The following is a 27,907-nucleotide window of genomic DNA, read 5'->3' as shown; positions in this document are numbered from 1 at the left end:
TAATTGGCGAAGAGCCCGTTCCTAAATTCGGCTGCTGGCGTCCCACCTTTGATGCGGGCTTTATAGACGACGGCGTTGCATCCCTTGGCGATCTCGTCGCTGATCTCAATGTCGTGGAGTGTCTCGACGTTGGCGTGGCAGTCAGACGGCTCCGGGTCACAGTCGGGCCAGTGCATGTCGCGCACAAACTTCTGCTCACACAAACAAATGTGCCAGTGCGCAGTAAGCATTCGGCAACCATTCAGAATCTGCATCGCGTTGAAAATATTTACAATTTTTGCACGACAAATTTTAAGTATATTTTATTTCATTTTTATAAATTTAATCCGAACCTTTTGAATGAAAAGATTCGCAAGGAGTTGAAAATATAATCAATAGGCGTAACGACCAGTGATATTCATCTATTTCTGCACCGAAAAATGAGGGGGTTGATAAACAACTCACCCTTAGCGAACGTAGCCCTCCCGGTGATTCTTCATTCTAAACCTAAGAATTACGCCGTTTCAAACGAAGGTTTTCAATTAAACCACTTCAGCACCAAAACTGAAATCCCTGAGGCCGACGGACAGAAATAAGAAGCTGGTGCATCGTACCTTGATATCTGCGCAGAGCACCTCCATGCGGTCCGCTTTGGTGACGAGTCCGTCATCTCCGGTCAGGGTGATGCCAACAAACGCCACCAGGGTGTGGGTGCCGCCGGAGAAGAGGAGACGCTGAGCCAGCTCCTTGCACTGGCGCGACAGCAGCCGGCTGGAGGGGTTCACCAGACTGCCCACCAGCTGCCGCGTCACCCAGCGCACCTGGAAAACGACAGAGTCAGACACTACAGGCTGCCCATCAGCTGGCGCGTCATCCAGCGCAACTATAAAACGACAGAGTAAGACACTCCAGACTGCCGCGTCACCCAGCGCACCTGTAGAGCGACAGAGTAAGATATTCACACATTCGTTTAGTTACTCTTTACGACCAGAACACTTACCATCGAGCAGGTTACTTACGATGTTTGAGCGATAGAATGAGCTAGAGTGCTTTATCGATGTTGCAAGTTCAAAATTTAGAAAAAGAAGAGGACGAAAACGCGCAATGCACCAAAAGAACCAGTCGGGAGCGATCAGTGTTTGTAAGTTTGGTCAGATGAGGATTCCAAATGACCAAAATTCAAGAGTCAGGTTCAACTACTATCCTTCCTTGAGTTACGAGTTTATTTATTCCATCACTCACCTGTTGCCTCAGGACTGTAGTCCAAGCGACGACGGGGTTCGAGACCGCTACGGGCGGCGGCGGCGGCTGTTTCAGAAGCACGCGGTGGTAGGTGCGACTCGGAGGATCGAGCGTGGGCCGACCTCGGGGCCCGGCGCGGGAGCAGCGATCACCGTCCGTCAGCAGACGGTGCACCAGCTTATTTCGGCTCAGCTTCAGCACATAGTCGTTCAGCTTGGTGTACAGAAATTGGCCCAGCAGCATACCGTTCATTTTCAGATGGATGTTGAGTCTCAGAGTTAGAGATATAGAGAGAAAAAGAGCATTGGGCGCAGGCAGGAGACAATGCCTGTGGGAAAAAAACCTGAGCATTATGAAAAATGGACCAATGTCAACCATAGAAAGGAAGAGCTAAGACTTGGTGCAAGCAAGCCTTGATAGCAGCTATCTACCACCACATATTACCACCTAACTAAGCTGGTATCTTGGATATAAAATTATGGTTATTGATAAATCAATTTGCTGATCCCTCATAACTCATCAGTGTTAGCCACAGGAACTATGTCAATGTTGGCACAAGCTTGTCTGGCCAGCCATTGACAAACCCCAGGCTACACTATATCTTACAAGGCCTATGCACCAGTGTCGTGCCAGCAGTCTCACATCAGCAAGCTTGGTACACCAAATCAGCACAATAACACACAGCCACCCACACTGCTCCACACAAAACCTTTACCCAAAAGTAATTTATCTGCACTTTGGGTGCAACTTGCTCAGGAGACTGCACAGTATTGCAATTTTCATGATATCTCATTGATGCAGACTGCAGAGGCACTCAGCCATTGCACAGTGTGGTGTGGTGACTGGTGTGGATTTAAAATGGCGTGGTCCAGATTTTTCATGAATTGGTGCAGGCCCCAATCTGGGCCTCAATTATGTCATACTAATACCTGCAGAATCATGTAGCATTTTATTGGAATTGTATATCATAAGTGCATATTTCTAAATTTTGTGGCCAAAAATATGTAGTTACTCTCTTTTTTGTGTAATTTGTGCAGAGTTCCTTGGTGTAGGCTGGTGCAGAGTAATCAGTTGTCAACCTAGCCTAGCACCTGGTGCTACTTTCTCCAACTAGCAGCCAGGACAAAATAGTCATAATGATCAAAATGATCTCATAGATGAGGATGGTATCGGTAACCCTGGCGTCACCGGTAATGTTTTCGTTCAAGGTTAGGATTTCTTGTATTAGGCCGCCGTGCCAGGCCGAAGCATGCTGTGACGTCACTGGAAGAGAAGATAACTTATCACGCTTTCAGATTCAGGTCGACTCAGACCGACTCAACCGACTCAAATCGATTCCGATCGACTCAGACAGACTCAGAACGACTCGGAGAGACTCAGGCAGACTCAAACCGACTCAGCAGACTTAGACCGATTCCGATCGACTCAGACTGACTCAACCGACTCAAATTGATTCCGATCGACTCAGACAGACTCAGAACGACTCAAACCGACTCAGGCAGACTCAAACTGACTCGGCCGACTCAAACCGATTCAGATTGACTCAGACCGACTCAGATAGACTCAGAACGACTCAGACTGACTCCGATCGACTCAACCGACTCAAATCGATTCCGATCGACTCAGACAGACTCAGAACGACTCAAACCGACTCAGGCAGACTCAAACTGACTCGACCGACTCAAACCGATTCAGATCGACACAGACCGACTCAGATAGAGTCAGAACGACTCAAATTGATTCTGATCGACTCAGACAGACTCAGAACGACTCAAACCGACTCAGGCAGACTCAAACTGACTTGACCGACTCAAACCGATTCAGATCGACTCAGACCGACTCAGATAGACTCAGAACGACTCAAATTGACTCAGATCGACTCAACCGACTCAAATCGATTCCGATCGACTCAGACAGACTCAGAACAACTCAGACAGACTCAGGCAGACTCAAACCGACTCAACCGACTCAAACCGATTTAGACCGACTCAGACACACCCATCGGTTTGACCTGAATCATCAGACCTGAATCGGTTTGAGTCGGTCAAGTCAGTTTGAGTGTGACTGAGTAGGCTTCAGTCTGTCAGAGGCTGTCTGAGTCGTTCTGAGTTTGTCTGAGTCGATCGGAATCGATTTGAGTCGGTTGAGTCGGTCTGAGTCAGTTTGAGTCGTTCTGAGTCTATCTGAGTCGATCTGAATCGGTCTGAATCTGCCTGAGTCGGTTTGAGTCTGCCTAAGCCGGTTTCAGTCTGCCTGAGTCGTTCTGAGTCTGTCTGAGTCGATCGGAATCGATTTGAGTCGGTTGAGTGGGTCTGAGTCAGTTTGAGTCGTTCTGAGTCTGAGTCTGCCTGAGTCGGTTTGAGTCTGCCTGAGTCGGTTTGAGTCTGCCTGAGTCTGTCTGAGTCATTCTGAGTCTGTCTGAGTCGATCGGAACGATTTGAGTCGGTTGAGTCGTTCTGGGTCAGTTTGAGTCGTTCTGAGTCTATCTGAGTCGGTCTGAGTCGATCTGAATCGGTCTGAGTCTGCCTGAGTCTGTCTGAGTCGATCGGAATCGATTTGAGTCGATCGATTTGAGTCGGTTGAGTCGGTCTCAGTTAGTTTGAGTCAGTCTAAGTAGATCTTAATCGGTTTAAGTCGGTCGAGTCAGTTTGATTCTGCCTGAGTCGATTGGAGTCTGCCTGAGTCGTTCTTTACGTTATCTTCTCTTACCCAGTGACGTCAAGCATGCTTCAGCCTGGCACGGCGGCCTGATACAGGAAACCTTAGCCTTGAACGAAAAAGCTACCGGTGACGCCAGGGTTACCAATACCATGAGGATTAGGATTGCCATGCTTTGCACAAATAACAGCCAAATACAAAACAATGCACAATGCCTGAAAAATTAACCTAACTAGGTCAATAAAGTAAGACTAAGAGAAAATACTCTATAATATGTAGGACTAGGTGTGTATACTGTATAGTCTGTGCCATTTCAAGCTTGCAGCCAAAGTGGGTGCCCCGCAGAAAGCTCAAAGCAGTGCCAGTGCGTGATTTCTGTACATACAGCTTTCATTAAAATACACAAATTACTGAAAGGAGAAGCGAACTGCCAAAGCAGCTCTGACCGAAAGCTTCGCATGGAACAGACTATCCCCGCCTTCAATGTCTCTCAGTCAACGAAGATTCTACGTCGTCCGAGAGACATCGAACGCAACGCGGGGTATATGTAATTACCCTCCGCCGACACAGGCCAGAACTTGACACCTACAAAAGTTTGAGTTAAGTTAGAAACCAAAATTGAAACTGAAATCAAAATTAAGAGGGCTTCAGGAGCCCAAAGCAATTCATAACAATTTCTTCTGAACTCTGACCAGGCGAAAGGGAACGATCAATTCCTTTGATCGATATTCAGTGACTCAGATTCAGATGACTGGATCAAAAGCGAAAATCAAAATCAAAACAAAGGTCAAAGCCACAGTGTATATAAATGATGATGATGATGATGATGATGATGGTTTAGAGGATTTGCCTTTGCAACGGCTCCTCCTATTCTTTTAAACTGTACTTAAGCTATCGCGCTATGAGTTGGTATGGGGTGCATGATAGTATTGAGCTCTTTTTCTTTTTGCCTTCTATATCTTAACTTCCACATGCTGTATAGAATTTGTTTCTTATCTTCCATATGTTTCCTATTATCATCAAATAGAAATTTCATAATGACTTCTTCTTTATCTTCCCAGTATGGCTGTTGCAGTTCGGGACATTTCTCTCTAATCTCACTCGATATTGGACATTCCAACAAGAAGTGTTTTAGATCCTCATTTTGTTCATCACACAGAACACAGTTTGTTTTCTCTTTTGTAAACCTCTTCCTAGAGTTCAGAGGGAGAGTGTTCGTTCTTGCTTGAAAGAGGATTCTTGATTGTGGGGTGTTGTCATATACATCATCTTCTTTTACCTTCAGTTTCCATCTCTTGTATATCCTCAGACTTGTTTTGGTCTCTACTTCCTCTTTCCATCTTTTATCGTCCCACCTGATCATATTTTGGTTAAGTTCTTCTTTCTTCAAGTCTCTCAGGTCTTTTTGGCTTAGGTTTAGCGTTTCTAGGTGCGCGTTGATCATTTTTGCCCATTTCGTACTCTTCTCTTCTAATTGAGTTTCTATTACTTCCTTCAATAGTTGGTTATTTCCTTGAAGAGTGCTTCTAACATACTGTAGATGCCCTTTCATAACTCTTGTTTTCATCGTCGAAGCTCCAATTTCGCCCCGGAGGGCACAGTTGGCGGTATATCTCGGTGCACCGAGTATCTGTCGATATACTCCGTTTTCTATCATTTCCAGTTTCTTTACCTCTTCTTCCGTTATGTAGAATATGTTGGCACCATACAAAATGGATGGTAGAGCAAGGCTCTTCCAGAATGTTTTTCCTATCATGAGCTTGTTGCAACTTCTCGCGATCACCCCATAAGTCATGTTTGCCATCCTTTGAGCTTTTTCTATCATCTGCTGTTTCTGCTCCTTGAACATGTTTCGCTGATTTCCAATCCTTATACCCAGATACTTCAACTTGTCTGTTGTCGGTATTCCTTCTACTTCAGCTGGTTGTTCCTTGCAATTGAATACCAATACAGCACTTTTATCCTTGTTAATATCCAGACCACACTTCTTACTCACTTCGGTTAGAACTTTGATCAGCAGTTGTGTTTCATGAAGTGAATGTGCTAATATTAGTCCATCGTCTGCAAAGAACAGTATTGGAATGTAGAATTTCCTGTTTCTGAACCCAAGCGTTGTCTCCTGTATTTCTTTGGTGATTATATACGTAACAATCTTGAACAATGCTGTAGAACCGGTACATCCTTGTCGAATTCCACTTGTCACGTCCATTTCCTCTGTTGTGCTCTCATTCAAGTTGATCAGTGTAGAGTCTCCTTGGTATATATCTGCTACGGCATCTATAACTTTTGGATGGATCTTATATGCCATCAAAGCTCTTATCATTTCACTTCTTTTCACGGAATCAAATGCTTTTCTATAATCGATTGATGTAACATACAGTGGGGTCTTCCTTTTATAGCTGTCTTCTATACAGTGGCGGCAAATGCGCTTGGTCACGTGACCAAATCTGCACGTGCGGTTGTGGCGAGGGCACTTCCCGAAACTCTGGTGCCAACGGCCTCGCGGCGCCCATAGAGAATACATGGGACCTTTTCTTTTCAGACCTATCGTGTCTAAACCAAGCCATTTAGTGCAAGGATACGACTGGTTTGAGATCCAGTAGTCTTTTGGCTATAAGTCGGCATAAGAAACATATTTTTATCGGCAAAATTCGCAAAGTACCAGGTGGTTTTCCGATACCCTGCACGCCTCCTAACCCCCGGCGGCCGACCGGAGAGTCAGTAGCGCTCCACTCACGACTTTTGGCGATAGCTCAAAACAACTTACAGCTAGAGGGCTGCTATTTGGCACACCTTATCTTGGCTTCCATACGCATCTTTGGAAACCAATTGCATTTCCGTTTCAGGTCAGATCACTGACTTATGACGTCACACGTGAACCTCTGCAATAGTCCCAAAATACCGAAACTTCGCAATGCCCTCGGTGCCAGAGGAGCTGTCACAGCGAGCTGATACTTACAGGACCTAGTATCCTCTAGGAGTCTCAAAACTTGTATATCTCGGATTTCTCCTAGAGGTCACATGAGGTCAGGCCGATCGCGTGAGGTCACCATTACAAGTCAATGGGGGAAAATATGGAAACTAATTTTGACGCCGAGAATGATCTAAACCTAGCTCAAGCACATGGAATCGCAATTTCATGCAATTCTTGCAATGTCCAATGCTTCACTTTTGCATCTTTAACCTAGCGTGACGTCATTCATGACGTCACAAAGGTCACAAGTTTTTTCGTCAATAACTCCTGATAAAATTGAACTGGCAAGTCGGAAAAGTCGCCAATAGACTCGGGAAGACCTACCGAATCGAATGATATACGATATAAGTTATAACCTCCTCCGACCAAGTTCGTGACCTGAGTGCCTCTGACCTGGCTTTGACCCGATGTGAACACCTTATGTTGACCCCACTCAAACAAAAGTGTACCATTTTGACGCACCGGAGCATGACAAACATGATGGTACTAAAATCGCGACTCTGCGCCGTTTTTTTGGCAATGTTATTTCTCAAAACCCGAAATCGTATTTTGGCCCTCGGGGCACTTGACCTGACCCTCAGAGGCCACCAGTTGACCTGAGACTTTTTAACCGTGCATCAATCGCTGCGTCCCCGGTCCCGTAACGGCACACATGCTTGTTTTTCCCGCGAGGCTACTACTCAATTAGGGCGAGGGAGTCGTACCCGCCCACTCTCGCGGCTGGGGCGCCGGTATGTAAAAAAAAAAAACTAAGAAGTCTGGTGATGATTGATGCAAGATTCTTAAAGATAATGGTAGATGAAGGTAGGGCATCAGTTATTAAAGATAAGTGAAACAAATTTGCAGCCCTCAGTAGCATTGATTTATGCATTAAGAGTTATAGAACCATAGGCGGCGAACGGGGAGGGCACCGGGGCACCGTGCCCCCTATAACCCGCGAGTTGCTGGGGGGGGGGGCGTTAAACGCCCCAACTTTTTTCGCCGGGCCATAGCATAAAAACTTTTTTTAAACTTTAAGTTTAAAAAAAGTTAAAGTTAAAAGTTAACTTTTTAAACTTTTAAAAACTTTAGGCCATAGCATAAAGCCAAATTTTAGGTACCTGTAGGGAATTGATTGAAGTTTATTGTGACAAAGTTTCAAAAAAATCGGTCGGAAAATTTTTGAGATATCGAGGTTTTAGTGACGTCATGATTTCTGAGTTCTCGACCAAAAACGGCATATGTTCAAAAAATAATATAAAATCACAGAATAGACATACAGACATGCCGTAAACGCCATTAGACTGCCAATACCATGAACAATCAAATGGCTATCTTCGATTGTTGATTATCGTTCCACATTTTCCAAAATCTTGAACTGAATCTTGGCAATTTCTCGTGACTACTTCACGACCATGATACATGCATTTCTTAAATTGAACTTTTTTAGCCAAACACGTACACATATGGTAAAATGAATGTCACCATCGTGTTCTACGCCCCAAATTACCTATAAAACATGTGTCACAGACTGCGAATATCAGTTTTGATTTTCGGGGATATGTGCCTGCCCGGTTGACCTGACTTTGACCCTGACCTATGCTTGACTGACCCCTATATGGAGCTGACACTCTTGTAGGCCTTATATGATGGATTGTGCACCGTTTTGACAGAGTTTATGACGAGAGGCGCCCATTGCGCAGGCCTGAAGTCCATGCTACTGAAAGCCCGATTTCAGGTGTTTGACCTGACCTTGACCTGACCTGTGACCTCAAAATTCGACTTTAAAGTACTCATCTGAAGCGTCTCGTCGCGTTCTTTCGTTTGCCGCCTCGTGCGTTTCGCTGCGCCTATTGGTTCTCGAGTTATCGGCTGGGGGCGTTTAACGCCCCCCCCCCCCAGCAAACGGTGGGTGGCGAAATACCCCAGCAACTGCCGGGATAATTTTGGCGTTTTAACATTAGCCCTGTGAGCGTTGCATGGAAAGAATCGGACCGAAAGTCGGCAGTGCCCCCCCCCCCTTAACTGAAGGTGTTCCGCCGCTACTGTATAGAACAACTGCAAGCTGCAGGCTCAGCTCTTCAGTTTCTACCTATGCCTGCAAACACAATAAAATCATTGGAAGAGTAATAATAGATTAATTGCATTTTATTGATGATATTCAAGTATCAATGGTAATTATGTCACCGATGATTCAATATTATTTGCACGGTATCATTTACCACCATACGTCTAAATATTTAGTATCTAAAATATTGCAGTAAAATAAGCTGCGCCACGTCTGTCGACAAAATCTGGTGCCAACTCAAGGTCACACGGAAAATGTGGTCACGTGACCAATGTCCGGCAGCTGGTCAAAGCACACACTGTGGATCAGATTCTCCAAGGTCTTACAATTTCATGTTATTACAGTAGTTACATCAGGGGGCGTCGAAGTCTAGTAGGAAAATCTGGCAATCCCCGGCGTGACGTAACGTCGGGGATGACCGACGGCACCTTGCACTGAAAGATACGGCAGAACGGCTATTTTTGAAAAATGATTAAAAATACTTTTGTGCTGTTATGACACATAAAATGCTTATCAGCATGTTCCTCATCATGTGATAAAGCTATATCCGTGGTCGAAAATAGCTGAGCCCCTCCCAATTTCCAACCACCGACCTCATAAGCAAAGGATGTAAGCGTAGTCCTTAAGGGCGACTTTCCTATACATCTCCGTACATATGCGTCCTTATGGAAATCGGTAGTGTGGCGATTGGCGACGCGCGCGACATCTGTGTGGCGACCAAGTGGCGACTGTGGCGACACCTGGTGGCTGCTTTTCTGCTGTATGTAGGTATTGGGGTTTTGCCAGATATGGTTCCTACTGCTACACCACTATGTTGACCCAATACTAGAAAGTTATTTTGCCAGTAAAAGGCAAGCGAATTGAAAGTCAATTTATAAAATTGCTTATAAATGATAACGAGAAAATAATTAAGAAGTTTAGATTGAATAGTTATTTAAATACCCAACCGTGAAACTTTATTCTGGTAGGTTTAGTAGAAATTAGTCCGTGCAACCTTGTATTTAGGGCCTTGAGTTACATGAGATGAGAAAGAAAAAACAAATGACGTCAATGCATTCTTTTCTCGACCTTTTTGCGGAAGTTACCGATTTAACTGTAGTAGCGAATGCTTTTATTTTGCCCAAATATCGACTTTATTTTACTTCAAATGTGTAAAATATGGGAAATACTCCTACACTACGAGGAAAATTTAATATAAAGATGGCAGTGAATTAGAAGAAAGACAAATTATTTAACAGTGGTTTAACTCTAAAAATTTACTTTTACATCTATAGCGCACCTGCGACAATACTTCACGTTGGATCCGTTGGATCCACTGAACGTTGGATCCTTTGGATCAAGGCCCTAAATAATAGACTCAAATTGGATCACTTGAACTCAACTTGGATAGGATCAATATAAGATATCAATATACGGCCTTGTTGGATAGGGATTGAGGCATCAAGCATGTTGTGGGCCTGAAACTGCGAGAACTCTGGTGCGGATCACAGACTTGGATCAAGGCAAGACGACTTTCCAGTGTTGGTTGTATTTACTCTTAACCCTCGCCGGCACAGGCCATTTTGCGTCCTTCGACGGCACAAGGGGGGTTGGTACGACCCCCCGCGTTTGGCCCCTGATCGAGGTAGAGCTTCGCGGGAAAACGAGCATGTTGCCCGTCACGAGAGGAAGCCGATGATACCCAATTTTAAGGTCCTAGGTGATCGGGTGACCTTCCAGGTCAGGTCAATGACCCAAAAACCGGGAAAATCGGGACCTGTTAGAACGTCGTAAAGTGTGGCTGCTATGTGGTTTTCCGGGGTGCTGATCACGAATATCGTGTTAGTTTTGATCAGAGATGATGTCTTTAAGCATTTAGACCAGGTCGGGTCAAGTCAGGTCAGGTCAACAGGTAGGGGATATGACGGGTATTCATTATACGTGTCAACCGCCTCTGACAGCTTCGTTACATATGTTACAAAGGCACCAAAACTACTTCGTAAATGTTCAAATGGTTGCTAAATTCGAATTCAGCTCCTAAAACTAGTCTAGAAACATGAAAAACTCGAAAAAGTGAGCCGAGGTCACCCGAGGTCATCAAAGGTCAATGACCTGACCTGACCTTCAGGTGACCTTGACACCCACCCTAATGTTTGGGAGCAACATCAAATCACATGTTTGAACGTTTGAAACCACGAAAAGCTTGCAAACGCGCGGCTAATGCGAGCCGACATACGCCGAATCGCGATTCCGGCCAAACATGGTCTCGGAAAAGAGGTCACAGATCAAAGGTCACTTGGGTCAGCGTCATGAAATTTTCAGGGTAGGTGTAAAATTGATCAATGCGAGGGTACTGAAAGTTTCGTCGCGATCGGCCGCTTTTTACGCGAGCTATTCACGAAAATTCTTAAGGGGGGTTGCATCAACCCCCCCCCCTGTGCCGGCGAGGGTTAATAATTACCGTGGATCCGGTCAGGTCAGTTGATCAAATAGACCTAATTGGGAGAGGCTGTATAATGTATATGACGGACAGCTTCATAGTTGGGATCCCCTTTGGTGAGGGTTCAGTTGCTCCGGTGCTAGATTACGAGCTCCTTAGTTCATGACATGGATGTTCTGTGGTTGTTGGTAGCAACCACAGCCAGTTGAACTTTGCAGTCAGTTGAGAGTTCTTGGTACGTCACTGTATCCTAGCCAGCAATTTGGTTTGGCTCAAGTCCGTTTTGCCCCAGCAACTCTGACCGACATGCCAGATTTGGGCTGGTGTAAACAGAATGCCATCGGAACAGGGAGTTTGGGTCGATATGACTATTCCAATTAGCCAGTCCTTACTGTAGCTCTCCGGAGTCCGGAGTTGATGTGGTTTTGGATCGCCAAGTCTGGCTCCCTGCCATGGCGTGCTACGGCCAGGTCCGGGTGGTGTTTCACCGGTGATGGCAGCACGCTGCTGTTCCATTTCGTGAGCTGACGTCACACTTCTGGTAGTGTTGGAGGAATAGGCTTCTTGACGTCTCCATGGAAACCCAATTTGACACATGTTATAGCAGCGTGCTGCTATCACCGGTGAAACGGCCCTGGCTGCCTCGTAGTTGATCTGGCTTACTGTGTCTGACATACGGTTGACTGCTGACAACATCGGTGATCCTTGTTCTGTTTGTCTTTCAGATTTCCAAACTCTTCTTAGCATACTTCGTCAAAGATGTGGAAACCATCAAAGCCGATGTCACTGGCCGATTTTGCATCCGGCGCTGACAGTTTCGGTGGAATGACCTTTTTTGAAGAGCTACCAGGCAGCGTGATTTCAGCAGTAAGTAATGCAGTTGTGAACGTTTGCTGCATTTTTTTTCTCGGATCAATAAATGAATGACGGGCGTCTTCCAACACATCGATATATATGCGTGAGGTTACTGTTTCATTTTCGAAATTCGATTGGTGTTGATAAACTATCGGTGAATTTTATTTTTCCTTTATAAGCTGACAAGTGACATGCTGATCATTGATATCCTTAGGATCATGGGAAACCTGACAAAGTTGCGAAGAAATCAGGAAAGAAGAAAGGGAAGAAGCTGGTGAAGCCTTCTAACGATGACGATTCGGAGGAAACAGCAGATCGTACAGAAGTCACCGAAATCAACACCGCTGATATACCCAAAAAGAAACGCAAGAAAAAACGAAAGGAAAACACGGAAGCTGCAGCCACTAGTTCCGAACCACCGGCCAAGAAACAGCGGAAGAACGGCGCCCCTGCCGATGCTACACCATCTGCTGATCCATCAGCAGTGGACCTGGCCGCCGTGATCGAGGCGTCGGGAACGGACGTATCCAACTGGGACGTGCTGCACGTGCCGCAGCCTCTACTGGCCGGCCTGGCCGAGCTGGGCTACGAGCAGCCCACCGAGATACAGGTGAGGCGTGGTGCACGGCAGGGGTTAGAGAAAATCGGCTGGGGTGCTAGTGGTTGATTAATGATTATGTTATACTGGAGAAGGATAACGTACGGTAATAATAAAGCGATCAGCGATAATGATGTGGTCGGCTTTGCAGCTGAAGATGCAAATCTTAAACGGCCGTGATGAATAGTTGCCGTCGGCAATGTTTCCACCCATCCGCGATTTAAAACAGTTAAGCTAAATAGTCTGTTTCCTGAACCGCTGTCTGTTCCACTAACGTTCTGCTGTCCGGTTTCAGAGGCGCTGTCTGCCGGCCGCCATCCGCGGCAGGATGGACGTGGTTGGCGCCGCTGAGACCGGCTCCGGAAAGACGCTGGCCTTCGCGCTGCCCGTGCTGTACGGCGTCATGAAGGAGATGCAGCGCAGCGCCGCCGGTGCCGGTGAGAGCACGGGCTCCATGACAAACCGTGGAGTGCCTTTTTCAGATCAATGTTCAGAATGTGTATGGTGGATGATACGCGAACCACATTCCCATCAGATTCTCGAAGGAGATATATGATAGTTTTCAATAATTTATTTCAGTTAGTTTTTTTTAGTCTGGGCGTTGTTCAATGCATTATCAGTTGCACCACGCCGATTTATTTTTTTTCCTTTCTTTTTGTAAATTAAAGGGACTATCCCACCTTTAACATGGGGTTTGAGTTGAGATAGCCAAGTTTGCGGCGAGGTTCAGAAACCACTATCTATCTAGGTTGCAACCCCCGCGGCCTCTTGGTGTTGAAGAAATTCGTTCCCTTCATTTGAAAATGGGCCTTGCACAAGGCCCCATCTTCAACATGGAGCGACCGTTAGTGTGACGTCACCTCGTTTAGTCAATCTGATTTAAATGGGTTTGTTCGTTGAAAAATCGCTTAAAACTTGGTCTGAACTTTGTTGTGGTGCCTACAGAGTAAAAAGAATCAGCTTTATGACAGTAATGTGGCCTGGGGAAGGAGGTAATTTTGGGCTGTGACGTCACATATTTGAATGTTTGTGTTTGGAATATGGGAAGCCTAAGATGTTTAATGAAAAATAAATGCCAGAACCGTGTTCCTGGTCATCCAATCTATAAAGTCGGGCACAATTTAACTGGTTTTAACAACATTTTAGAAGGTGGGATAGTCCCTTTAACAAGCTGTTAATTAATAACGCTATCTTAATTTATCTTGACAGCAATTACCGAACTAGAAATCAATTGGGTGCACGTTAATGTGGTGCACAGTGGACACTATATCTTGCTACAAGCGAACATCACATTTACCTCTTTTTTTTCGCAGCCGCCAATCGGTCAGCTGTCGACTCCGATGACGACTCCGACTGGCCGACTGACGACGGTTCTGCGGAGTCGACTCCGGGCGGACCCCGGGCGCTCATCCTCGCCCCCACCCGGGAGCTCGCCATTCAAGTCAAAGACCACATCGTTGCAGTCGCGAAATACACCGGAGTCAAAGTAAGTCGCAATTTAGTCCAGGCAGGGGTCTGTCTGTCCGTGTGGAATGGAGGAGTTGTAGATGATGATTATTACCGACATTATATTGTCGGTACATACCTGAATATAATATCACGTCTTATCAGTGACTTATAAGTGTCAGGTCCTGATATCGAGATGGTGCACGTTCCCATACATTACCAGTCACTGGTGGAGGATCGTATGGCTGCCGCAATGTCAGATCAGAAAGCGTCTGCCGCGACAAATGCGCTACGATACTACGTGGGACGGTAGTTCCTTCCCTTCTGTCCGCGTTCTGACGCTGTTTTCGCAGGGCTGCTCTGCTCCGTGTTATGACGGTAGTTTGATCCGACCGGTCGGGTTAAAAGGTCGCGGATCAAAATTGGATCAAAAGGTGGAACGGAGCGTCTCGCAACCTCCCGTTCCATGCTGTAATGGTAGCTCCAAGTTTCAACCCTCCTTTCCCGGTTTTGACGTTCATTCCTTCCCTCCGTTCCGGAGATTTTGACATCAGTTCCTTCCCTCCGTTCCAGGGGTTCTGACATTGGTTCCCTCCCTCGTTTCCAGGTTCTGACGTTGGTCCCTCCCCTCGTTTCCAGGTGGTGACGGTGGTGGGCGGCATGTCGGAGCAGAAGCAGCAGCGACTGCTCAGCCGCCGGCCAGAGGTGGTCGTCGCCACGCCCGGCCGGCTCTGGGAGTTTATCGAGGCCGGCGACCGGTTCCTCTCCGACCTCAGCCGGCTCGCCTTCCTGGTGGTGGACGAGACGGACCGGATGCTGGAGAAGGGCCACTTCCAGCAGCTGCACCTGCTCCTGGAGCGGGTCAACGCCGACCCGGAGCGGGCGGCGCGCCGGCAGAACTTTGTCTTCTCGGCCACTCTGACCCTGGAGCAGGAGAGGGCCAAGGGGCGCGACCTCAAACAGCTCGGCGAGCTCACCACCGGACAGAAACTCAAACACATCACCGCCATGATCGGCATCAGGGACAAAAATAAAAAGGTACGAGTCGATCATGTTTTTGTTATTTGTAATGCATGTTTCCGTCATTGCTCGTGTCAGTCGTTGGTGCTGTTTCGTTCAGTGGTGGCCCCAAAGCCGGTCTATATCGGTAATAGGTTTCGTAGCGCAACCATCTAGTCCCTTGCCCTAAGTTGCTAGCCGTGGATAGACGTCCCGGACCGAAACACTTCAATCCGGAAACATCAGCCGTGTCTCGAGATGCCAGTCCATCGCTGAACTAAACATTTCGGACATGTGCTGGCTATCACCTCATATGAAGCGAGTGGACACCTCCCCAATTGTACACATCCCCGATGCTGTGATGGACGTCACTACTCCCCCTCTGACGTCCCCAGGTCGTGGACATCACGCGCTCAGTGGGCACGGCCACCACTCTGACCGAGATGGCCGTCTCGTGCTCCATCCCCGAGAAAGACGAGCTGCTCTACTACTTCGCGCTCCAGCACCCGGGCCGGACACTCGTCTTCTGCAACAGGTACGTAAGTGAGGCACTTCGTGGTACCGTCCGATGCGATAGCTCTTGGCACTGCTCGATGTGCCTATCTAGTTTTTTTTTTCATTCCAGGGTATATTGAGGACGATGTTAATTTTGTTGTCCGACTAGTCCGGTCATTTCACTGTCCGGCTAACCGGTGATTTCACTGTATGGATGATCGTACCTCTGTATAATCTCACTCTGTATAATCTCTCCCTCCTTGCCCCTTGATCTCAGCATCGACTGCGTGACGCGTCTGGGCCGCCTGCTCAGCCTGCTTGAGATGCAGCCGCTGCTGCTGCACGCCAACATGCAGCAGCGCGCCCGGCTCAAGAGTCTGCAGCGGTTCCAGGCGCGACGCTGCGCCGTGCTCGTGTCCACAGACGTGGCGGCGCGCGGTCTGGACGTGCCAGGCGTGGAGCACGTGATCCACTACCAGGTGCCCCGCACTACTGATGTGAGTGCTGCTGTGGACAGGAGCAGGCGCGTGACGGTAGATTCACGTTAAAATGCAGCGGCTGCGGGATGTTAATTTGGGTTTTAGGCCGTGCCGATTACCATGTAAGTTGTAACACAGTCACTATTATTCGGTCAGACGCTTCTTTGAAGCAGTGTTCTAAAATTGGATATTGGTTGGGTGTGCCGATGAAGAAAAAAAAAATCCTAGGATGAGAAAAAGGAAAGTAAATAACTGAAGTATTTTTGCAAAATGGTGTAATGCCAATTTTTATGCCAACTGATAAACCAGGATTTCATGTCAGGATCTTGACAGGGTGCGGAACAAAAGGATGTGGGTGCATCAACTGTCAAGTGACATGTGAACTGGCTGTTGGGAATACATGAAACTGTTTTCAGAGATGAAGTTAAGTCGGTCATTCATATTTTAGGGATGAAAATATTTTCCCCATTAGGTGTGATTTGCCACCAAGAAGTCTGAAAAATGTAACACTGCTTTGAAGGTTATGTGTAATTATGAGGCCTGTTTGTGTTCTGACATCTGAGTTCAATGAGTGATGAATCTAGAGCTTACCTCCTCAGTATTTCTTTTTACGAATTTTGTTTCGTTATCTAATTGCTTTGCTGTGTGGATGGGGACCTGGGGAAGTCTGTTTCACGATGCTATATTACTAACTGTCGACAGGCGTACGTCCACCGCAGCGGTCGGACGGCGCGCGCTCTCTCCGAGGGACTCAGCGTCATGTTCGTGGAGCCCGGTGAAGTGGGCGCCTACAGGAAACTGCTCCGGCAACTGAACAGAGGTTAGTGCATCGATTAGATCGTCACCGTTTGTTTTCAAATTCGCCAAGGTACAGAACAGTTTGTGTTGCCATGTCTAGCAATAAGCAAGGACACCATTTGCGTTCAAATTCGCCTAATTACAAAACAGTTTGTGGTTGCCAAGTCTAGCAACAAGCAAGGACGTGAGTGTTGTCGGATATTCCCGATAAACAAATTCTGTATGCGGTGGATAATGTTCAACCCGTCAGTCAAACTGCTCCTTGTACACCGTATGCTCCGATCATCACCCATGACAAAAGACGTGTTTACATAGGGTTTTTTGCAAGCTTATATCCCCGTCCGGATGTTGCAAAAGATGCCAATGGTGCTCAACAATTTACAAAATGATCCCCTCTAAATATCTCATATCTGAAGACCTTTGCTTCGAAATTATCGCCAAATAAACGAGCTAGAGCCTCGTCAAAAATGCTATGTAAACCCGACTAATGTGCATAATGTTGTCAAGTGATTACTTGACGTATCGGTCACCCCACTGTCGCCGGCAGAGTCTGATCTGCCGCCGTTCAGCGTGGACCAGGACGTGCTCCGGCCCCTGGCGCGGCACGTGGCACTGGCCCGCTCCATCAACCTGGCAGAGTTCCGACAGCGCCGCGCCGCCGGCAGCCGCAGCTGGGCTGAGAGGGCCGCAGAGCAGATGGACATCGAGCTGGACGACGCCATGCGGTCAGTTGTGGTGGACAGGGCCGCTGGGGTATAGCCGAGCGGAGTATCAGTTTATTTTCTCGTTTGTGTACTAGCTACACTTTTGTAAGTTGCCGCCTGTCTAGTGGGACACTTCCTTTAATGTGACCTGCCTTGTTATCTGTCTTTTAGCGGGCTAGCACGGTCGTCTGTAATGTATTCAGTTAACACTTCGCTGGTGTTATGATCTGTATTCCGTGGTTCTGAATTGATCACAACGGTCGTTATACACGGCCCAACCTTCCACCCTGACCCGAGCGGCTCCGCCTTTGAGCTGTGCCCCGACCGTGCTATGACCTGTGACCCGACCTGACCCGTCAGGCCGGAGCGGGACGAGGACGCCGAGCGTAGGACGCAGCTGGAGATCCGCTCCGGCCGCGCCCAGCTGAAGGACATGCTGAAGAAGCGGGCCCAGGTGTGGCAGCCGTTCACCAGACACGGCCGTCTGCAGGTGCCCGCCAGAAACGGTGAGTGACGCGCCGCTCGACTCGGTAACGAAGTTGTGACTGATGAGTTACTTAGAGGACGTTCTGTTTGTGCAAATGAAGTGGTAATTAATGCCGCTAAAGTGGACTTTCTCGCTGGAACGATAATTGGAATGTTGATCTATATAATTGCAATATACTTTTTGAAGCCATATAGTGTGAAAAAATATATTTCAACGGCATCTTGCAACGTAGTAAGTGTTCGTGTTGCCAGCCATCTCTCAAATCTGGAAAATGCCCGGTGATGAGTGGTATCCGTCATAGCCATCAACTATCTATCCCCAATACCGGTTACTGGTAGTGTATTGCACAAAGCACACGATATTCTTCAATGAACTAATGTCTTCTGCCGGGCAGTGTCTGCTTTGGACGTGGCCAAGGCCAGCGTGCGTAAGAAGAAAAAGGGAGCCGCCGCTCAGCCGTCAGAGGAGACCACGGAACAGGAGACTCGAGAGCAGCCGCAGCCCGAGGAGGCGCTGGCAGAGCCCGCTGACGACGGTGAGCCCCAGAGTCCGCCTCCGTCCCAGAAGGCGACGGTAGCGCCGCAGTCAGGCGATGGTGTGACCGAAAACTCGTCACAGTCCCCGGGTAAACCAAGGAAAAAGTCCAAGTCCTTAGCGGCATCGACTACGGTCGCAAAGAAAGCGACTCCGCCATCCAGCGCAAAAAGGAGGAGAAAGAAGAAATGGTTCGCTAGGAAGGGGAAATAGGTCTGGGTTGGGGAAATGGACCATTTGTTATCGTGTGCTGGCTGGGGGCGTTTCGACGACAAAATACAATGATGCGAACACAGTCTATGTGTATTTCAGTTCACCCTGATGAAAAATATCCTCCAGCTCCACCGACACCGGTTCGAATCCCGACTGGGGACCGCTGAGCCCTCTACTCTCAGTAACCACACGGCGAGACACCTCCGGTCGCGGGTGCACCCGGACCCCTACAGACTGTCTGGGGTGCGGCCGGACCCCTACCGACGGTCATTCACAGCCTGGGCACCCGACACCGCCCACTGACACGTTCAGCGCCTCCGCCCGCATACAGAAGTCGAGTCGGACACGGCTGCCGAGCGGCAGCGGCGGTACAGGCGCCGGCACATACAGACATGATTGAGACAGGTTTTCTCACACGGGATAGCGGGGGCTGCACTGGGGACTGCACACGTGACATGTGCTCGTTCCCGGCCGAAAATACGCCTTCGCCATTACATAATGCAACCCTGGCGGAACATAATACAACACTCGCGCAAACACAATGTTGTCAACGAGTGAACATATGGTACTCAACATTTCGCGCCATCAGAATGTAATCGATCATAGCTACATACTAGCATCTAAAGCATTGATAAAATTTCAGTACATTGTGGCTACGAACTTTCTTGCACTGAAAAGGTGATTGAAAAGTAACGGACATCATTCAATCAGAAGCGATCGCTTCGAAATCAAATGGAAACTTTCCTGAAGCACTGGGCTTACGACGTCTGGCCGAATTCATAAGACACTATCTATTCAGGAATAAATATTACGAACACCCGTCTATATATACACAGAATGCTTCCCAATTAAAACTACTCTTGACGCGCATTGCATACGAAATACAGTCACAATAACGCAAGCGCGTACTCAGTAATTGAATAGAACGAGGACACAACTTTACAGCGGTTCCACTACAAATAATACATTGTAATTACATATCTTTACGTGTATTAAAACTGTTAAAGCAGGTTTACCGTGTGCGGAAAATAAGACTCACGCAATAATTACAACCATTTAGCTACTCGCCAATAAATGTCGACGCGTCAGTAAGATACAATATCGTGACGCTGAAGATCGTAACATTATCGCATCGTTTCGGGCCCCTCTCATTTCAGCCGTCCCGTCATTCGAGTAGCTCACCCCGCAATACCACATTCGGGGTCACCAAAATCATCAGAGGTCTCTACCAAATCACATACGGCGTATGGATGCAGGGCAGTACTCGTATGTATGGCTGCGGGCCGCTCTAATCACCAGATCGGCGAAGTTCCTCATACAAGGCCGTGACTACCCGATACTCAAAATCAGTACACAATTTTGATCCCTTCTCCAAACGGTAATTTTGATCCCTTCTCCCAACGGTTAAGACTGCATTTTTTATATAGAAGCTCAGCCTCAAACGTTATAGGGAGATTCGATGCCCGTTTCAGCTTTCTTGACGCTCCAAATCTGAACTATTTGTCTGCTAGGTTCTTGTCAATTCATTGTCAAATCAGCCGGATAGCCTCCCCCAATCAGGTCTATCCGGTCAACTGTCCCCAGTGATAAATATAGGTGTCCAAGCCTGAACTGACCGATCCACGCGTCTCCAGCCGGGCGGTTCGCGCCGGGCCCACCTCGCCTGGTCTCAGGCGGGGCGCAGCAGGGCCATGGTGAGGAGACCCAGGCCGTAGGCGAAGGCCAGTTTAACCTGTGTGCTGAGGTGGAGCTGCGGCGGCACCAGCGACTGGGTCGTCTCGCCGGCGGTGGGTAGCAGCAGGGCGGCGATACAGACCAGCGCGGCACCCACCACCAGACAGTGGTGCTGGCTCACCTCCGACGTGTTGTAGGCGCCTGCCGAGACACGGAACACGTCAGTGAGGGCAGTAATTACGTCCGACGGTCATCGCATTATCTCAGATCATACCGCCGTCTCGCTGTGTGGTTACTGAGAGAAGAGGGCTGCGGTCCCCGGTCGGGATCTGGTTACCGGTGTCGGTAGAGCTGGAGAATATTATCTCAGTATCATACCGACCGCCCGAATCACGGGACAAATTAACAATGGCTTTTGAAATCGCACCACCACAAAAAAGAGCACGGAAACAAACAGCAGATCTACAACAAAGCGCCATGCGAAAGCAGAGACCTTTCACTGGCCAGACGCCCGATAAAACCGCCTCGGGTCCGTAACGCCTGCCTCTTGCTTACTCTCTATTATCGTCCTCAATCCCTCCTATTCCTATACGCCCACCTCCGTGCCACAGCGGCGGCGGTCCCACCTTTCATCTCTCTGGCGGCTCGCGCAACGTCGGCGGCCGCCTGCTGTCCGCCGGTGGTTAGTCTGGCCTCCTGCAGTGCCGAGTGGAAGCCCTCCCGCTCCTGTTCGTGCTCGAGCTCGTCCTGGTCGTCAGCTGGCGGCCGGCCCGGCAGCAGGGTGGACGGGATGTAGGTGCGGCCGATCAACTGCCGACATTTGACGGGGTGTTACAGGGGCTCACAGCGTCACGGAGACGGACGTCATAGCATGACAGAGAGGGTCACAGCATCTTAGACCGGCGATAGAAACTCACAGAGAAAATCGCAACCATGCTGAAAGGAGCGGCATCAGTACGGGCCGGTCACAGACACCTGATCTGAAAATTTAATAACAGCAATCATAGATGACCGGTGGAAAACGAGGATGATCGTTAACCATCACAGAATACTGCTTAGTGATCAATGTATCAATATTTTTGCCAGGTAAATCGTGCTGTACGAATAATCACAGAGCATAAACGCATAACTATTTGAGAGGTGATAAAAAAAAATCTCAGAAGAACGCTCACTCGTTTGACTATCTTGATGTATTGACTAATATGAAATAATTAATAAGCTAGAGGTAACTCACTTCTTTCTGGCCGACCTCGACAATGTCCACCCGAAATTTGTCGCTGACGTTGACGTTTTGCAAGCTGGGACTGACGTGACGCACTACGATGTCGATGCAGCACCTGGCCTTGATGGAACCGATTGGGTCCATCACCTTGTATTTGGATGGCTGGTTGGCATACACTAAAAGAGAAAGTGGACAGAAAAAGAGGGCACTCAGGTTTCCTGTTACAGGGCCATTTCCAGACAAAATGTTAGGGTAATGCCAATATAGTAAGTAATGCAGCCAGGCCCAGGCACTCACTGTTCAGTCACCATTTCTCGTCAGCAGGCTGGCATTTATATGCTTCTCTTAGTCAAATTCACATTTATCATTTGGCTATATTAGCCAAATTCAATGGACTATACAGTTCACCAATGAGGGGCCAAGAAATTCCAACAATGAACTTCCATAAAAGGGAAAACCAGCAGCATGCTAATAAAAACCTGACATCAAACAGCACTCAGGATGCAGTGGCTTTCCATTTTACCATGCTTTATATAGAATTATGCTGGATTTAAACAACCACACTTACTAAAAAGGTGCTGGTGAGTAGTGTTTTGTGAACCATGGCAAAAGTACCTAATATTGTGCTGAAAATTGACCTTGGGCGATCATGATCTGTAGTGATTTATGATAAGGTTATGTTGAAATAAGAAGAAAATATCATTGTCACTTTCAACACAATAATAATACTAATGATGCTCACACATGCCAGTGCTTACATGTAATAACGACGAAACGCGTCCACCCATGTGCTGTATGTTTTTCCTACTCAAAAAGTACTTATGACTTGTCATCCTACAAAGTTACAAACTAAATTACTTGATTTACTATTTCAGTAAACATGTAGGAAGTCTGAAGGTACCTGCCAAACCGTAACATTTGCTATCAAATGAAAGCAATCCAAAGTCATTTACCTTTGAAAGTGATCCCTATGTCATACGGGTTGTAAAGAGTGATCACTTGCTTGAGACTTGCTGGATCATCCATGTAAAAATTTAATGCTGATGGAAACACAAATACTGGGTATTTCAGGCTCCCTTTTCCTGATGTCTTCCTGGAGGCCATTGTCTGTTGTGTATCTGTGAATGAACATGACAATCAATTGGTCAATACTTATTCGAATTCAACTCCAATTGGCATGTCAGCATATTAAACCTAGATGAGATGTTACGAAGACAAGTAAGGGTCATCATTTAGTGACATTTCAATTTGTGCCATAAAATTGTCGGTCGGAGAGGCCATCGTAACCCATCATTTTCATATTGTCAGAGAACGATAAAATGGACATGATAAAATGGATGAATGAATAGATATTGATATGTTTAAACTGCAGCTGGCATCATGTACATATGCACCAAATGTAGACTTGATTTTAGTCTCACTGCCTGGCATGGGGGCTCTCACGCGAACAGTACTGAGACTCAGCTGGTTGAACTGGTCAAACATCTGTCCCAACAGTTACATGGAATGAGCTCTGTCGTGCAGCAGTTGAAGGCGGAGATTGGCCTGATACGTGCCGGGCCTCCACCGGATCCGTCCTGGCCTAGCCTGTCTGCCTCCAACCCACCAGTGCCTGACGCTGCTGCCACTCCCGGTGCTGCCCAACGTGAAGTCCCCAGACCACCAGCTAACCCTGATGTCCCTCCCGCCTCAGCCTCATCTGAGTACAGGAAAATTGTTCGAGAGGAGCTGCGTGAGCTGCAGGAGCAGCAAAAGCGCAGGTCTTCCCTGGTCATTCGAGGCCTGGGGGCCCGCTCAGCTAATGCTGCTGTACAGGCTTTCGAACAGGTGACTGATTTCCTCATTCACCAGAAAGTTTCTCTGACTGATGTAGTCCGAATCCCCTCGGAAACTGACCTTTACAGAGGCAAAGTTTGTGATGATGATGTCCGGAAGCTCATACTCGACAGGGCCAAGCAGCTGAAAGACTCTGACCGTTTTGGCTCCGTCTTTATTCGCAGAGATCTAACTTACAAACAGAGATCGGAGCTCCGAGTTAAGCGTGCTGCTACTGAGACTGGCACTGCCTCCAGCCCTCACCATACTGCTGATTCTAGGCGCGAGAGCAGAGTACCAGAACCAGCTGTCAACACGAGTGTTCAACCAGCTCGTGTCGGGGACGGGAACCAGGACACCCAGGATGACAACCCCCAGGCCCCTGCTGCCCCGCCCTCTGATGACCACCCTAACAACTCCAACAACAATGATGCCCCTGACCCTGAGTCAAACGTGTAGCTTTGACTACCAGTTCCTACAGCCGCAGCACATTCGTCCTTAACATAAGTCAGTCTAATGTGAACTCGCTAGTCCGTAAAATGCCGGTGGTGCAAGATTTTATACTGTGTCACAGTGTCCATATCATGTGTATAACGGAATCTCATCTCCTCAGCTCTATGCCAGATTCATTTATCGACATTCCTGGCTTCAGAGTGGTCAGAAAAGATACTGAAGGCTCTTTTGCCAAGCACGGTGTTTGTATCTATGTTAAAAATTGCTTGAAGTTCGAACAAATTGAAACTGATTGTCCTAACACTGTTGCCATTGTATTGCCAGAATTCAGTGTACATATTGTTGCAGTCTACCGCCCCCCGTCGTCGGAGCCTGAAGCCAATCAGCATCTCTTGGATTTTCTCATTTCTTTTTGTGCAGACCGTGAAGTCGTGCTCATGGGGGACTTCAATCTCCCGTCCCTCGCGTGGGATTCCAGCAGCCCCTCATCTCGCGCGTCAGGCTGTGACACTGATTTCTATGACACCTTCATGTCGCTTGGATTAACTCAATGGATCTGCGTCCCCACTTACCCCCGCTCTGGAAGCACACTCGATCTTGTGCTTACAACTGAAACTGACAGGATGGGTACTTCTTCGGTACTTCCGCCCCTGCCGGGCTGCGATCACTGCCCGGTACTTTGTAACTATGTGTTTGACTATTCACCCCCAACGTCCCAATCTAGCACTCAGTTCAGGAAGTGGCACAGGGCGAAATTTGATCGCATCTCCCGCGAACTGAACGTTATTGACTGGAGCGCTGAATTTACAGGCTGCGATGTCAACCAGATGTACACCCGCTTCCTGGACAGACTGTCGCCTCTTATCGACGATTTTGTCCCTACAGGAACTTCCTCTGCTGACAACACCCGTCCCCCATGGAGGACAAACCCCCCTGGCAGCCTCAGACACCGGAGGAGGCACGCATGGGAGACGTACAAAAAGATGAGATTTACCCATGGCAGGCGATCTGCAGCGGCCATATCAGCACTCGATACTTTCTTCACCCTCAATCGCTCTCTGAAAAGGTTTGCCCTGGAGTCCCAGGCGTGCTACGAACAGAAACTGCTCCAGGAGTCTGCCTCTAACCCTAAGGCTCTGCATGCACATCTCAGGCGTAAAAAGGTAGGCTGCCCTGGCGTTGGTCCCTTACGACTTTGCAATGACACGCTTTCAGATGACCCTGCTACAATGGCTGAAGCCTTTGCTGAGGCCTTTGAGAGCGTCTTCGGCCGCGGTCCCCCCAACCCTAACCAGTCCCCTCACGAAACAGCGGACTCTGTTATGCCACCCGTTGACTTCTCTGTTGACGAGGTTCTTGCAGTGCTGCGATCACTGGACCCCCACTCAGCTGCTGGCCCAGACAACCTTCACCCATCGCTCTTACGAGCTTGTGCAAACAGCCTAGCATTTCCCTTGTTTGTTATTTTCAGACAGTCACTCAGAGAACGTCGCTTACCTGCTTCTTGGAAGATATCCGTCGTAATTCCTTTATTCAAGAAGGGCTCGAGATATAACCCCCTGAACTATCGTCCCATCAGCTTGACTTCGGTGTCTTGCAAATGTCTAGAGCGCCTGATCTGCCAGCAGCTTACAACCTACCTGGAAGAGAACTCTATGCTGACAAATAACCAATTCGGTTTCAGAGCCGGGAGATCCACTCAGGATCAGCTGATCCTTGTATATGACGAGGTGTCTTACTAAATGGCTTGATGATGGCTGTGTTACTGACCTCGTGATGTTTGACTTTGCCAAAGCATTTGATGTTGTCTCTCACTCTATCCTTCTTCGCAAGCTACGCATGATCGGCATTGCAGAGCCCCTCATCTACTGGATTGAAGATTTTCTGATTGGCCGATCTCTGTCTGTGTCAGTGAAAGGTGTACTGAGCAAAACTCGCCCCGTGTCCAGTGGGGTCCCACAGGGCTCGGTCCTTGGTCCGATTTTGTTTTTAGTTTTTATTAACCATATTGGTAGCAGTCTCGCATCTAGTCACAAGATTTTCGCTGACGATCTGAAGCTTTACATGAAAGTTGCCCACAGCTCAGCAGACGCATATGACCATGCCTCCTCGCTTTGTCAACAGGACATCACTGCCCTGCACCGTATTTCTTCGTCATGGGACCTTCGCCTGAACCGTGACAAATGTGTGGTCATACGTTTTCAGAGCAAGGCTCAATCTCAATCTCTTCCACCTCCAGTGTATAACATCGATAATTCCCCGATTCGAGTTGTCCCCTCCCATCCGGATCTCGGAGTACTGGTGGACTCGAGCCTCAAATTCCACGACCACATATCCGCTACTTACTGTCCACAAGGCCGCAGGTCTTTCTCAAAACCTCCTGAGGAGCACGGTGTGCCGATCTCCGGACTTTATGCTGACACTTTTCCGTACTCACATAAGACCAGTTATCGAGTACTGCTCGTGTGTGTGGCACACTGGGTACCTGGGGGACCTGCGCGCTCTGGAGTCGGTCCAGCGTCACTGGACCAAGCATATCGCTGGCCTGTCGAGTCTGGATTATCGGTCCCGGCTCTCATCGCTGAACTTGTATTCAATTCAAGGCAGACTGCTAAGGGCTGATATGATTCAGTACTGCAAGGTGTTCCATGACAAATGTGCGGTGTCCCCCGCTGACTTGTTCACTCTACCTCCTCAGTTAGGCATGCGCGGACATTGCTTTAAGATTTTCCATTCCCGCTCGCAGACTGATATCAGGCGTAGGTCATTCTCGGTGCGCGGTGTGAGACTATGGAACTCCCTCCCGGAGCACGTCGTAATGGAACCTAACTACAAAACCTTTAAGGGTTTGCTGGCGGAAGCCCTAGGCGACGCTCTGTATGACTTTCACTAACCGCCTTGTTTTGTTCTCCGTCTTGCGAAATGCACTGTACCATGGACACATTTAAAGTAGCATTGACTTTGTCTTTCTCCTGCATCAATTATGTACAACATAACTACTCTTGTTTGCATCTTGAACCATGCCTGTTTTCGCGCAAACATATGTGCAGGCGCTCCACTCCGGTAGTAGCAACTGCTGGTGCACCTTGTGTCTGCGGGTTCCTACTGTATCCCTGCCTACTCCTTCCTGTCTGCAGACGTGAGATTGTGAACCCCACCAGGTGAGTGAACCAGGTGAGCAGATTGACAGCCTTGAACAAAAATATTACAAACTTGAGTGAAAACTTATTTTGCAGAAATACAAAATACTGCCAAGCTGGCTAAGTCATAATTGAAATATGATACCCCGCTAGTGTCCCAGTGCCAGTGTATGAATGCGTACTTGAACTATGGAAAAAAAACTAGGGAGAAAGAGATTTTGATAACTAACCTCACCTACTTCAATTTCCACTTCCCGTCTTTGTGGCCAACTGGCCAACTACAACAGCTGGGTTTCTGTTTACATTCAGCCAAGGCTATATAAACCCATTCAGCTAACAGCGGCTACCTGTTCAATAGCAGCTACGACGGCTATCTAGGCTATCTACTGGCGAACATCAAAGCTGTCTTTTGATTTAATCCATTTAATCGAAAAAAAGCAAGCACAATTTTAGTGCAGGATGAGTGGTAGGGCTCTTTGCTTCTTCATAATTAAAAAGCAATCAGTGCAATGCGTTCTTTACGTTCAATATTTTGGTTCTAGTTATTGCTAGCGCTTGTTGCCATGGAAACTCAGCACGAGAAGAGACTGGCCCTTCTGCATTGAACAGGATATGGTATTTGTTGGTTTTGGGGCCTTGGTTTTGTCACTGGCAAGTCACTGGTTCGTGATGTAAC

General features: G+C 47.8%; 3 protein-coding genes across 16 annotated transcripts in view; 1 reads left to right on the top strand and 2 right to left on the bottom strand.

Annotated features, from left to right (window-relative positions):
• LOC122381745 (serine/threonine-protein kinase Pink1, mitochondrial-like) overlaps positions 1-6,322 on the bottom strand; it is an 11,451-nt gene extending 5,129 nt beyond the window's left edge. Inside the window, exons 1-4 of one of the 6 annotated variants that reach the window (XM_043366311.1) lie at positions 6,258-6,322; positions 1,222-1,549; positions 594-800; positions 47-191 (exon numbers count right to left, since the gene is read on the bottom strand). In XM_043366311.1, coding sequence (XP_043222246.1) covers positions 47-191; positions 594-800; positions 1,222-1,473 — 604 coding nt within the window. In that variant the 5' untranslated portion in view covers positions 1,474-1,549; positions 6,258-6,322. Of the gene's footprint in view, positions 1-46; positions 192-593; positions 801-1,221; positions 1,550-2,398; positions 2,417-4,434 lie in introns of those variants that run through there. The other 5 variants (XM_043366305.1, XM_043366307.1, XM_043366306.1 and 2 more) reach the window with 5 other exon arrangements.
• Positions 4,026-19,009, top strand: LOC122381744 (ATP-dependent RNA helicase DDX24-like). Of its 5 annotated transcripts, none has more exons than XM_043366303.1 (12): positions 4,026-4,124; positions 12,045-12,186; positions 12,389-12,784; positions 13,068-13,209; positions 14,086-14,258; positions 14,858-15,256; positions 15,613-15,752; positions 15,990-16,209; positions 16,894-17,011; positions 17,537-17,714; positions 18,054-18,199; positions 18,575-19,009. In XM_043366303.1, the coding sequence occupies exons 2-12, from the start codon at positions 12,079-12,081 to the stop codon at positions 18,925-18,927; spliced, it is 2,373 nt and encodes a 790-aa protein (XP_043222238.1). In that variant the 5' UTR covers positions 4,026-4,124; positions 12,045-12,078; the 3' UTR covers positions 18,928-19,009. The 5 variants fall into 5 exon arrangements, with proteins under 5 accessions (XP_043222238.1, XP_043222239.1, XP_043222237.1 ...); XM_043366304.1 differs by having other exon boundaries at positions 4,032-4,164; XM_043366302.1 differs by lacking the exon at positions 4,026-4,124 and adding an exon at positions 10,124-10,402.
• LOC122381746 (motile sperm domain-containing protein 1-like) lies at positions 19,000-27,907 on the bottom strand. Of its 5 annotated transcripts, none has more exons than XM_043366316.1 (5): positions 27,881-27,907; positions 22,777-22,941; positions 21,836-21,999; positions 21,228-21,411; positions 19,000-20,802 (listed from the first exon to the last, which is right to left on the bottom strand). In XM_043366316.1, exons 2-5 carry the CDS (start codon positions 22,925-22,927, stop codon positions 20,597-20,599), a joined length of 705 nt encoding a protein of 234 aa, XP_043222251.1. In that variant the 5' UTR covers positions 22,928-22,941; positions 27,881-27,907; the 3' UTR covers positions 19,000-20,596. The 5 variants fall into 5 exon arrangements, with proteins under 5 accessions (XP_043222251.1, XP_043222248.1, XP_043222250.1 ...); XM_043366313.1 differs by lacking the exon at positions 27,881-27,907 and adding an exon at positions 27,462-27,558; XM_043366315.1 differs by lacking the exon at positions 27,881-27,907 and adding an exon at positions 27,467-27,552.

This window comes from Amphibalanus amphitrite, unplaced genomic scaffold (genome assembly GCF_019059575.1).
Source record: "Amphibalanus amphitrite isolate SeventyFive unplaced genomic scaffold, NRLGWU_Aamphi_draft 000126F_arrow, whole genome shotgun sequence".
NCBI lineage: Eukaryota > Metazoa > Arthropoda > Thecostraca > Balanomorpha > Balanidae > Amphibalanus > Amphibalanus amphitrite.
The sequence above is the reverse complement of the archived record's forward strand: the minus strand, read 5'-3'. Positions and strand labels throughout refer to the sequence as shown.